The 11,765-nt window shown below is 44.9% G+C and overlaps 1 protein-coding gene across 1 annotated transcript in view; it reads right to left on the reverse strand.

The window, feature by feature from the left end:
- The window catches only part of LOC101863474 (poly [ADP-ribose] polymerase tankyrase), a gene marked incomplete in the record, with an annotated part of 96,184 nt that overhangs the window by 51,943 nt on the left and 32,476 nt on the right, over positions 1 to 11,765 (reverse strand). Inside the window, 7 exon segments of the mRNA XM_013090014.2 lie at positions 68 to 249; positions 2,634 to 2,784; positions 3,755 to 4,089; positions 4,778 to 4,922; positions 6,004 to 6,156; positions 8,737 to 8,865; positions 10,129 to 10,176. Coding sequence (XP_012945468.1) covers positions 68 to 249; positions 2,634 to 2,784; positions 3,755 to 4,089; positions 4,778 to 4,922; positions 6,004 to 6,156; positions 8,737 to 8,865; positions 10,129 to 10,176 — 1,143 coding nt within the window.

Genomic DNA, 11,765 nt, shown 5'->3' on the forward strand with positions numbered 1-11,765 from the left:
CCCCAACCACCAAAGCTTTCCTTAACAATAATCCGTCTCTCCAGACCACCCCAACCCCACGACTCACCAGAGCCTTGACAATAGACTCTTTCTCTGTCTCCACAGCCAGTATGAGTGGTGTCTTCCCCTTTTGGTCCCTCTGGTTAGTGTCAGGCTTGAAGCGAAGCAGCAAACGAAGACCTGAACCCATGCTGGCCTTCTCAGTCTCACACGCTGGGTTGATCATGAAGTGGAGGGCCGAGTTTTTCCCTGTGGGGAGGAAGATGGGGGCAGAGAAGGAGGGGAGGCAAAGGAAGGAGGGAGGGAGTGAGGAAGGCATGCCGAACAGAGGGAGTGAAGTGGGCATATGGAGTGGAGGGAGGGAGGAGGGGAGGGCGTAGGGAGGGAAGGTGGGAAAGAAAGCAGGGAGGGAGGGAGGGAGGGAGGGAGGAGGGGGTGTACAAAAAAGGAAAAAATGTATAAAAGAACAAAACTTCTGATTCATGGTCTGTATACTGAACATAGAACTCAACTGAAACCTGTAAAATCATTGATTACAGCATGTTCTGCAACAAAATCTTTCACAGCTGTAAAGACGAAAGATTCTGCTTGCAAACTAAAAGGAAATAAGGTGAAGTTTGAATGTTGTAGACCACCCATTTTGACAAAATCCCCGACAAACAAAACACGAAGATTTCCCAGCATATAGTTACCTGGACTAGTCATGATGTTAAAGATTGCCCACCAACCACTATATGGTTCAGTAATCAACAAATATAAAATTAGTTATCGCACTTAAAAATTCGCACAGCTGCCAGATACTTGAAAAGACATTACTGCCTTGAACATTTTACTTTTGCTGGAAAAAAAGAAGGCAAAAGATGTAGCGCTAAACCAAGAATAATATACAGTCGAACCTGTGTACGGCGGAATCGCAAGGGAGCCATAAAAAAAATTCCATCTTCAACAGGAAAATTTGGGGGGAGATGGAGGGGAGTTCCAGAGACCCAGCCCGTAGGATCAAAGGTCGCTCATCCGGTCAGCAAGCTGTTCTCAAAACTTCCCACCTTTCAAATTCTATCCTCTCTGATCATGGCATGCCTCAGTTTGACTTATCCATTACCACTAGTGCTTGCATTTCATAGGACCACTGTTTGACCTATTAAACACAGAAACGTTTGAATATCTCCTTTGTGTCCTCCCTTAGCCCACAGTCAACCAACTTAGCCCACAGTCAACCAACTTAGCCCACAGTCAACCAACTTAGCCCACAGTCAACCAACTTAGCCCACAGTCAACCAACTTAGCCCAGTCAACCAACTTAGCCCACAGTCAACCAACTTAGCCCACAGTCAACCAACTTAGCCCACAGTCAACCAACTTAGCCCACAGTCCACCAATGCCACCCCTTACTGCCATGTAACAACAATTGGGGGAACTCTTTTCTCAAGTGGCCATATGATCAGGGCGGCAGGCATTGGTCAGACTAATTTCACACCTCTGGCCTCTGGCTACCCGTGAAAGTTTTTGTGCTGGAGTGCCACGCAAGCAATTTCACCGGCACTCGTGAGATTTCCCACCCACATCACCCTGACCATCTGAATCAGTAAGGGCTCACATGGATGGGGTGACATCAATCCCCAAACTGCACCCCCTACTTCCCTTCCTCGCCTGCCAGCATGACGTAAGAGTTAAGGGCCAGCGGAACCAAACTTGCCAGTTGAGTTTCCAATCAGGGCCGAGTGAGCAAAGCATTTTCCCATCTTAGGCAGGTAAAAACCCTAGGAAAGGAAGGGATTTTTTTTTTAGTTTCCGCGTTAAACAGGTTTCTTGTCGTCCATATGACCTTATGCAGTTGCAAGCACCGTAAAACCCTCTACTACAATAATAAACAGGTTTCCACTTGATAAATAACTCATTCAGTGCTGTGGACGAGAAAACTGGCAAAATCTGCCCCCCCCCCCCACATACTAGCAACCAGTATTCTCACATTCTGCCTCGCTATCTTTCGAGAAAAAATTACTCTGATCCATATCAAGTTATTTCAACTAATCGTGATGCATTATGGGAAAGGTCAAGGAGACTTTTTGTCTGCTCAAACAGCCGTTGAGCTCGCTAGTTTTCTTTGATTTTCCTGGGTAGACCTAATTTCATGTTGCCATAACAAAACTGCCCAGTGTATGAGGGGATTTCAACGCTGAAGCGCTCAGCATTGAATGAGTGAAAGAGGAATTTAACAAGGGTGGAGCAGGCAGACTGCGTTAAGACAGGTTTCCATCTTACACAGGTTTCCGTTAATTAAGGTTCCACTTGTACTTAAAGAACTTAAACATATAGGTGACGGGGAAAAGACCAGTACAAAATAGTTGTTCATGATCGCCCATGTCTGTTTCAAACCTGGCACTCACAGGAGGAAAATGAGGAGACGATGAAGAAGATTAAGAAGTACAAGAACAAGAAGAAAAAGAAGAACATTGTACAAGAAGAACAAGGAAAAAGAACAAGAAGAACAAGAAGAACATTGTACAAGAAGAACAAGGAAAAAGAACAAGAAGAACATTGTACAAGAAGAACAAGGAAAAAGAACAAGGAAAAAGAACAAGAAGAACATTGTACAAGAAGAACAAGGAAAAAGAACAAGAAGACAACGTTACCTTCGGGAGCGTAGTGCAGCTCGGGTTCCTCCGGCATGTTCTTGGGTCCAACTGTTGCGTTCACGTCGGATCCTGTCAGTTCCACTAGGGCCTGGATGAAGTTCAGGGCATTCTGGGCCTTGAAACTGTCCCTGGCTCCACGCTGGTTAGGCTGACAGATTAAAAAAGCACACGATGAACTCCCGCATTTCCCTCACTACACTCTCTCTCTCTCTCTCTCTTCTGGCGCTGTGGCTTCATAAACGGTCAGCCATGCCGACAGCACGCAGAAACTCAACACTCGCCCGGGGGTCCTTAAAAAGTCCCTCACTACACTGCGCTGGTTCGACTGACTGACAAAACAAGCACACAGTAAACACGACCTGACTTTTGTCCTAACACCGCTCTGGTCAGGCACACAGATTATATATTAAAAAAACACAGCGATTGTCTTATTTTTGTCACTACTATGCACTGACTGGGGGGAGAAGATAAAAGTAGCAGACGGTCAATGCTCGACATTTCCACTACACCGCATGGATTGGGATGACTGGGGGGAGAAGATAAAAGTAGCAGAGGGTCAATGCTCGACATTTCCATAACACCGCATGAATTGGGATGACTGGGGGGAGAAGATAAAAGTAGCAGAGGGTCAATGCTCGACATTTCCACTACACCGCATGGATTGGGATGACTGGGGGGAGAAGATAAAAGTAGCAGACGGTCAATGCTCGACATTTCCACTACACCGCATGGACTGGGCTGAGAAACAAAGCTAGCACACACCGATTGCTTCATTTAGAATTGTAAAACCCCAGTGGTTCAAAGTGTTTTACATCCCCTTGGACACAATTTGGATCATTTAGTAGCCAAGCTGTTTCCACATAGCCTGTCAGGGTCATCCCAGGCTGGACAAGTCACAGGGGGAATACAGAGACGACACGGAGTGTGTCATCCTGGCCAACAGGATTAAACAGCCAGATGTGTATTATTTTTTCTGTACTATAAAGAGAAGTGAAAACAAGCTTATTTTCCAAATTTGGAAAATATCGAGGAAACGCATCAGAAGCTATCGGCAAAATATGGCTTTATTTTTTCCAATGGACGGCTACAACAAAAGCTGTAGAGAGTGCAGCACTCACATTGAAGGTGCTGTACACCTGACATGCGCGCAGGAGCGGGGTGAAGCCCAGGAAGTCTCGGTCCTTGGCCATTTTACGCAGTGTCTCTTCCTGTGAGGGGGCGCTAGCGGTGGTGGGTGTGGGTGCAGCGGGGGGTGCGGCTGTTGATGTGGGCGTCTCAGCAGCTGGCTTCTTGTCCCCGCTGTTCTCAGCTGTCCCGGCAGTGCCTGCTGCAGCTGGGGCGTCTCCGGAGGCGTCCGGCTGCTTCTCTCCTTTGTCCTCCTTCACAGCCTCATTGCCCTCCCCGTTAATGCTGTTGGCAGCCACAGCTTTTGCTTCAGCTTCTCCGTCTGCGGCTGGGGAGAACAAAATTAGTTTGTTGGAGAAAACAGGGACATCAACACAACAAAGGTCATTGAATGCAGGGGAAAGAAGAGTTAAAACATACACACAGAAAGAACAGAGAGAAAGGAAAGACAATTACACCTAGCAATGGCACCCTACAACCACCTCTTGTTTCATTTAATTCTAGTAAGAGTTTTATGGCACTTGCAACACAAATAGACAATATAGATGCCAAAGATTATAGGTGTTGTAAATAAACTCTTAACCCTAAACCCTCCTCCTAACCTCACAACACAGAGAGCTCGTCAAACAAACTCTATCCCTGGGCCCACCAACACAGACAGCCGGGCCAGGAGTACCTGTCGTCGGTGGCCTAGTGGTTAGGCTATCGCACTCGTCATTATGAGGTTGGGAGTTCGGGGGTTTGAGCCGCGGGCCCGGCGTTGTGACCTTTAAACGAACTTTCCTCACTTCACCCAGGTGAGAATGGGTACCGAGCCATAGACAGCCAAAGATCTTGTCAGTATGTTAGTGTTTTAGCACCTAAAAATGGCCCCTTGCACTGTATGCTTCACGGGAAGTTGAGGTTGTTTCTGAATGCTCTCAGATCTGCTGGGGTAACAGTATAGATTGTGAAGCACACAGAACTTACAGTTGAGCAGGGATTTGCGTTACACAAATGTTATCTATCATTATTACCTGGTGCCGGTTTCTCCGTCCCAGTGGGCGTGTCCACCTCCATAGGCTCCGCCTCCTTCTGCTCCAGGGGCTGGGCGTTGACTTTGCCATTCTCCTTCGGCCCTGATGGTGCTGCCACCTTGCTCTGTTCAGCGACCACGGTCCTCTGAAACACATTAATCCATTGGAAATGATCGTGAATGTCCCTAAACGTTTTAGTCCCACTGATACAATCGAATTGATACACGATAAATGACGGGGCTCACTAGAACATGTGAGGCGTGCCAACAAAATGAGTTACTTCTCACAATCCAAGAAAGGAGATATTGTCCGTAAATCGGCACTGGGGTCAGATTTACAGATTTTCAATTGATGCCATTTTTAAAATGTCTACTGTGTCTTTATTCTTCCATACTTACAAATTGAACAAACTCCTAAAGTTGATGCATCAATTTCCATAGGGCTAAAATCCGAAATGTAACTCATTTTGTCAGCACACCTCACATATAATGTTCACCTGCCTACCCAAAGGTCCGGAGTTCCATACCTGGCAGAATCCCGTTTTTTTCTCAAGTTTTCTCCCCCCCTGACTCTAACTTAGGCAGAATCAAGTACTTAGTCTTCTCCGAAAAATAGAAAAAATTTCAGGGATCCCATGTCAAAGTTTCACTTGTAAAAGACCCCTTGTTGGTTTTAAAATTGAAAAAAAGTAGGCCCTTCAGGGGCGTGTCTGAGTTTTTGTTCTGTAAATTATGATCTGAAACGCAGGATCTTAACCAATTTTATTTACCTCAAAGCAGGATCTTACAGACGACTTTTTTAAAGTAAAAATTCTGTCTTCTTAAAACAACCAGATCTTAAGCGTACTAGGATCATGAGCGGTGAGATCCTAGGCGGAGACTATCGTGCACTTCGTCGGTAAAGACATTCACGACTTCTTCACAGTCATTCCACAAGCATCCAAGTCATTTCTTGAAGTTTTTAAGAATATTAAAGAAAAAGAAAACCCCAAAACCATGATTTAGGCAATGGTCACTTTTCAATCAAAAACTACTCAGGAAATGACGAAACCGAAGCAAAGTATATCGTAAGACGCCCCTTGATGTCGTCTTTAATCAAATAACAGTTCTATAAGGAAAACTCTGGCAAACAATATGGTGCTTGTGGAACGACCCTGACAAAAACATTTGTCTATAGAACATCTACACATAAACTTCTGATTTGAGGAGGAAACTGTGTCCACTCACGGGCGGCTCAGCCAGGATCTTGAGCATGGGGGTGAGGTCGGTGGCACAACACTGCTCAGCCATCAGGTGAAGAACAGTCTTCTCATCAGTGTTCTTGTCCGAAGACACCGTGCCACCCTGCTGTACCAGGTACTCCACCAGCTCCACATTCACCTGGGGGGGGGGGGGGGAGAGAGAAAGTGTGTCATTTTGGGATGTCGGGGGGTTTTTTTTGTTCTTAGTGAGAGTTTTAAGACACTTGGTACACAACAGGGTCAAATTAGTGCCAAAGATTCGAGGTGTTACAAGAGAGTAACAAACAAAAAAGAAAGAGCAGATATATCCGAATGATAAGAAAGAAGGAGCAAACTACATCAGAGCACCTGCCAACCATCCGCATTTTGGTGTGTGCGTGTGGGTGTGTGCGCGCACGCGTGTGTGTGTGCATGCGTGTGGGTGTGTGTGCGTGCATGTGTGTGTGGTAACAAGAGACAACATAAAGTAAAGTAAATAAAACATTATGATCATGTCGTTAGCCCTGCTTTACAACATAGTTTTAAAAACCTGGTTTCGGTTTTTAGAAAACATTGAAGTCTTCCCGCAGGGCTGCCAACCCATCTCCATGGTTTTTAGTAATGACCATGAAGGAAATTAGTAATTTCCCATAAAAATTATTAATAGTGTTCTCATTTTCAAATTACTGTATTACAACGAACAAAAATATGTCTTAATTACGGAAAAAATAGCGAGCGGGGTGAAGGCACACCGTCTCACGCCGCGTGTCAGCCGATTGATAAAATCTATTTTTAGACTGCTTGGGTCTCAGCAGTGTGGCAGCGATGCTTCTACTCGTGTACGGTATTATTGTAGGCAAGGTTAACTCGCGCGAAGTGGGCCAGCTGTTCCTTTTTTAAGGGGGGGCGGGGTTGATTTAGAGATTGGCGGTTTTCCGACTATTGGCGGACGATTTACAGGTCTGCACTAAGACTTGTAAAATAAAATAAAAAAGAGCTAAAAATATTTTTTTATAGCTAAAAATCTGCTGACGGTAAAAATTGCAATATATTGCCTTACGATCGGAACTTTGTAGTGAGGCGAAAAAATCGTAATGATTACGAAAAAATCGTAATGGTTGGCAGCCCTGTCTCCCGTCTGTGGCCGACACCAAAGACAGAGAGAAGACACGGAGCATTTTCCGACAACCAGAGTTTGACCAAAACAAAATCCTCCCCATAAAAAAAGTTATGAAAAAAAAAATCAGTTTCCAAAATCCCAGTGGATTGTGATTAGGTAACAATTTTAACGTGTTTTACGGCGCTCGCAACTGCATAAGGTCATATGAGCGCGCGGGACACACCTAATATTTTCAGTTGGTAGGAAATTTTGAATTTTGCCCGGGTGGCGGCCGAAGCCTACTCTTATCAATTTTAGACCACCAAGGGATCTTTAATGTGCGCAACTTGCACACAGGCCCTCCGAGATTTTTCGCCCTTGTCCGAGAAGGCTAGGTGTAGATCCTTCTTACCAGAAGATCAGGGGTGTGGCAGAAAGACAGCAGTAAGGAGGAGCCAAGGAGTAGCAGTAGAAAGGCTGCAGAAAGAGTCAGGAGCCCAGAGGAGGGGGCAAAGGAGGTGAGGGGGTGGGGCAGAAAGTGGAAATGAAAGCAGACAACAGAACATTGTTAGAGATCAGGAAAGGAGGTGAAAGCAGACAACAGAACATTGTTAGAGAGCAGGAAAGGAGGTGAAAGCAGACAACAGAACATTGGTAGAGAGCAGGAAAGGAGGTGAAAGCAGACAACAGAACATTGTTAGAGAGCAGGAAAGGAGGTGAAAGCAGACAACAGAACATTGTTAGAGAGCAGGAAAGGAGGTGAAAGCAGACGACAGAACATTGTTAGAGAGCAGGAAAGGAGGTGAAAGCAGACGACAGAACATTGTTAGAGAGCAGGAAAGGAGGTGAAAGCAGACGACAGAACATTGTTAGAGAGCAGGAAAGGAGGTGAAAGCAGACGACAGAACATTGTTAGAGAGCAGGAAAGGAGGTGAAAGCAGACAACAGAACGTTGCTAGAGAGCAGGAAAGGAGGTGAAAGCAGACGACAGAACGTTGCTAGAGAGCAGGAAAGGAGGTGAAAGCAGACGACAGAACGTTGTTAGAGAGCAGGAAAGGAGGTGAAAGCAGACGACAGAACATTGTTAGAGATTAGGAAAGGAGGTGAAAGCAGACGACAGAACGTTGCTAGAGAGCAGGAAAGGAGGTGAAAGCAGACGACAGAACATTGTTAGAGAACAGGAAAGGAGGTGAAAGCAGACGACAGAACATTGTTAGAGATTAGGAAAGGAGGTGAAAGCAGACGACAGAACATTGTTAGAGATTAGGAAAGGAGGTGAAAGCAGACGACAGAACATTGTTAGAGATTAGGGAACAATCCCACAGCAGCTAACATAAAATTTTGTAAAAACATGCAAATAAAAATGTGTATTTTCCAATTACAAACGATAAACCATACAAAAATTGCAAATAAAGATGTGTGTTTTCCAATTACAAACGATAAACCATACAAAACATGCAAATAAAAATGTGAGTTTTCCCGTTATTTACAAGTCAAATATGACCTGAGAGAAACGGAACTCGAGAAAAAAAACCAGATTTTCTGCGAATTCGATCCGGGAACTTCCACAAGCCAAAAGAAACCGGACAGCTTTGATTTGATCAGATTACTCCAAAGTGTGCCTCTCCTTCAATAGGGTACCTGCTCTATCGCCAGCATGATGGGAGTCTTCCCGTCGTTGGTGCGCAGCCTCGGGTCGCAGCCCGCGCCGATGAGAACCTCCGCCATCTTGACTGTGATCTTCATGGCCTCCAAGTCCACCTGTGGGTTCTGCGGGAGGACAGAGAAGTTTTAGTTTTAGTAGGAGGTTTACGGCACTTGCAACACAATAAGGTCATATGTGGCGTCGGTGGCCTAGTGGTTAGGCTCTTGGACTCGCAACCGTAAGGTCGTGGGTTCGAATCCCGTCAGGGGCCCGACGTTGTGTGCTTGGGAAAGGCACTTTACACGAATTTTCCTCACTTCACCCAGGTGGGAATGGGTACCAAGCTATAGACAGCGAAAGATCTTGTCAGTTTGTTAGTGTTTGAGCGCTTAATCAGCTGCCTGCACTGTATGCTTCACGGGAAGCTGAGAATGTTTCGGAGTGTTCTATGGTCTGCTGGGGTAATAATAGAGTGTAAAGCGCATAGAGCCTGCTGTTGAGCGGGGATATGCGCTATACAAATGCTATCGATTATTATCATTATTATATAAGTGCCGAAGATTAGAGGTGTTACAACAAAGAAATAAACACAAAAAAGAAGATGGGGAGATAAGGACGATAGATGTTTGATAGGAAAGAAGCAGCAAAACATACCAGAGCACCCACAAACCACCCAGGGACAAAGAAGGAAATCAACTCCAGAACTGTCATTTAGTGAAAGTCAAGATAAGTACAACCACACACTAAAGCTGTTCTTTGGCAAAGAAAGCATACGACAGACACACAGAACAGACGACAGACACACAGAACAGACGACAGACACACAGAACAGACGACAGACACACAGAACAGACGACAGACACACAGAACAGGCGGAGAGAAGAGACGTAGGATCTACAAGAAGCACTCCCCATGAGTAAACACACAACAGGACAATTTGCCTCTAGTCTGATCTTTCCACATCCCTCCCAACTATCCCAACACATTTCAGAGATAAGCTTGAAACGTTGACCGCTCGCTGAGCATGGTCAATGGAGATGACCACAACTGACAAACATGAGGGTCGGTTCCCTGGATCAGTTGGGACCATGCTGGGCTGTGGGGATCAATGAAAGTGGAATTTCATACGGTCAGTTTCATTCCACAGTTGCTCAAATCAGTTTCAGGGGGTTTCCAGACAGAGCCGTTATTCCAATAAAGACTTCCTTCCCAGTCTTTCATTGAAAAAGAATGAGAGACAATCTTTGTCTTTGTCATTCTCATTTGAAAAAAAAATTCTCAAAACTGAAGAAAACAAAAAATACTTAGGCACCTGTTGAATGAACACTGACGATATATTATTTTAAAATATATTTTTGCGATGACTCCAAAAATATGACAATCCTTACCCAGTGTTCTCCCTTGAGCTTGATATTGTTTGCTGCCAGATGATGAAGCTGAGGAAACAAACAAAAAAAGTCAGTTTGAGAAAGAAGAAACATCAATATAAGAGAACGGCCATTTTGTGCTCACAACAAGAAAGATCAACAAAAGTAAGAGAAGGAAAGAGGAGAAGAAGGACCGACAGTTGATGTTTTTGATTTTTCCAGTAAAGAGAAGCACATCAACTTGATAATGGTCATTTAGTTTTTCCTATGGTTTGTTTTAGTAGAGATTTTACGGCGCTCGCAACTGCATAAAGTCATATGAGCGCCAGAAGATTAGAGGTGTTACAAGAGAGTAACAAACATAAAAAAGGAGGGGGAGATAAGGACGATAGATGTTTGATAGGAAAGAAGGAGCAAACCACACTAGAGCACCCACCAACCACCCACTTCGTATGGTTTACAGCACTTGCAACACAATAAAGTCATATAAGTGCCAAAGAATAGAGGTATTTCTAGAGAGTAACAAACACAAAAAAGAAGGAGAGACAAGAACAATTGTTTGATAGGAAAGAAGGAGCACCTGCCAGCCACCTACAATGGTCATTTAGAGCTACGAAAAATTCAGACTGACAGAAACAACAGAAGGAAAGAAATGAAGTAGATCATATCTCCACTCAACAGCCGGTTCAAACAATCAAAACTGTCCACTTCTAGTACACGGCCACTCAGCTGACGGAACAACTGCCAGACTTCACAAGGAAAGCAGACTAGGACAAAGTAGGACAAAGGAAACACAAGACATTTTGTTTGTTTTTAGTGGAGGTATTTCAGCGCTCACAACTGTGTAAGGTCATATGAGCGCCAGAAGATTAGAGGTGTTACAAGCCAGTACCGTAACAAACATAAAAAAAAGGAGGGTAGATAAGGATGATAGGTGTTTGATAGGAAAGAAGGAGCAGACCACACCAGAGCACCCGCTAACCACCCGCACATTCTGTTTGTTGGCCAGTAGAGAAACACATCCACAAAACAACGGCCATTTAGTGCTGGGAGAAAAAAAGTAGGACCTACCAGTAATGCATTTGAGGGGGTTTTTTTAAAGAAAAAAGAAGCAAATTGACCTAACAACGCTCATTTAGAGCAGGGAAAAGGTCAGACAGTTAGACAACTAGACAAAGGAACTGTTTTAAAACTTTCTATTGGAATAAAAGAAAACTAGAGACCAGCAGGTAAGCAGACGAGGAAGGGCTGACAAGCAGCCAACAATTCACTTTTTCACGTAACAACTCAGAAGGAAACAGAAAGCACATACAAACTAATGAATATCTCCCCCCACCACTCTCTCCCCTTACGCTCCCTCCCTTCTTTCCAGTTCTTTCTCTCAATCCCCCACTCTCTGAGACTTTTCTCTCTCTCTCTCTTTCTCATTCTTCCTCCCCTCCTTAATCACCCCCCCTCCCATCCCCTCCTTCTCTCACTCTTCCCCTCCTTCTCTCACTCTTCCCCTCCTCTCTCTTCCCCTCCTTCTCTCTCTCTTCCCCTCCTTCTCTCACTCTTCCCCTCCTTCTCTCACTCTTCCCCTCCTCTCTCTTCCCCTCCTTCTCTCTCTCTTCCCCTCCTTCTCTCACTCTTCCCCTCCTTCTCTCACTCTTCCCCTC

This window comes from Aplysia californica, unplaced genomic scaffold, assembly GCF_000002075.1.
Source record: "Aplysia californica isolate F4 #8 unplaced genomic scaffold, AplCal3.0 scaffold01107, whole genome shotgun sequence".
NCBI lineage: Eukaryota > Metazoa > Mollusca > Gastropoda > Aplysiida > Aplysiidae > Aplysia > Aplysia californica.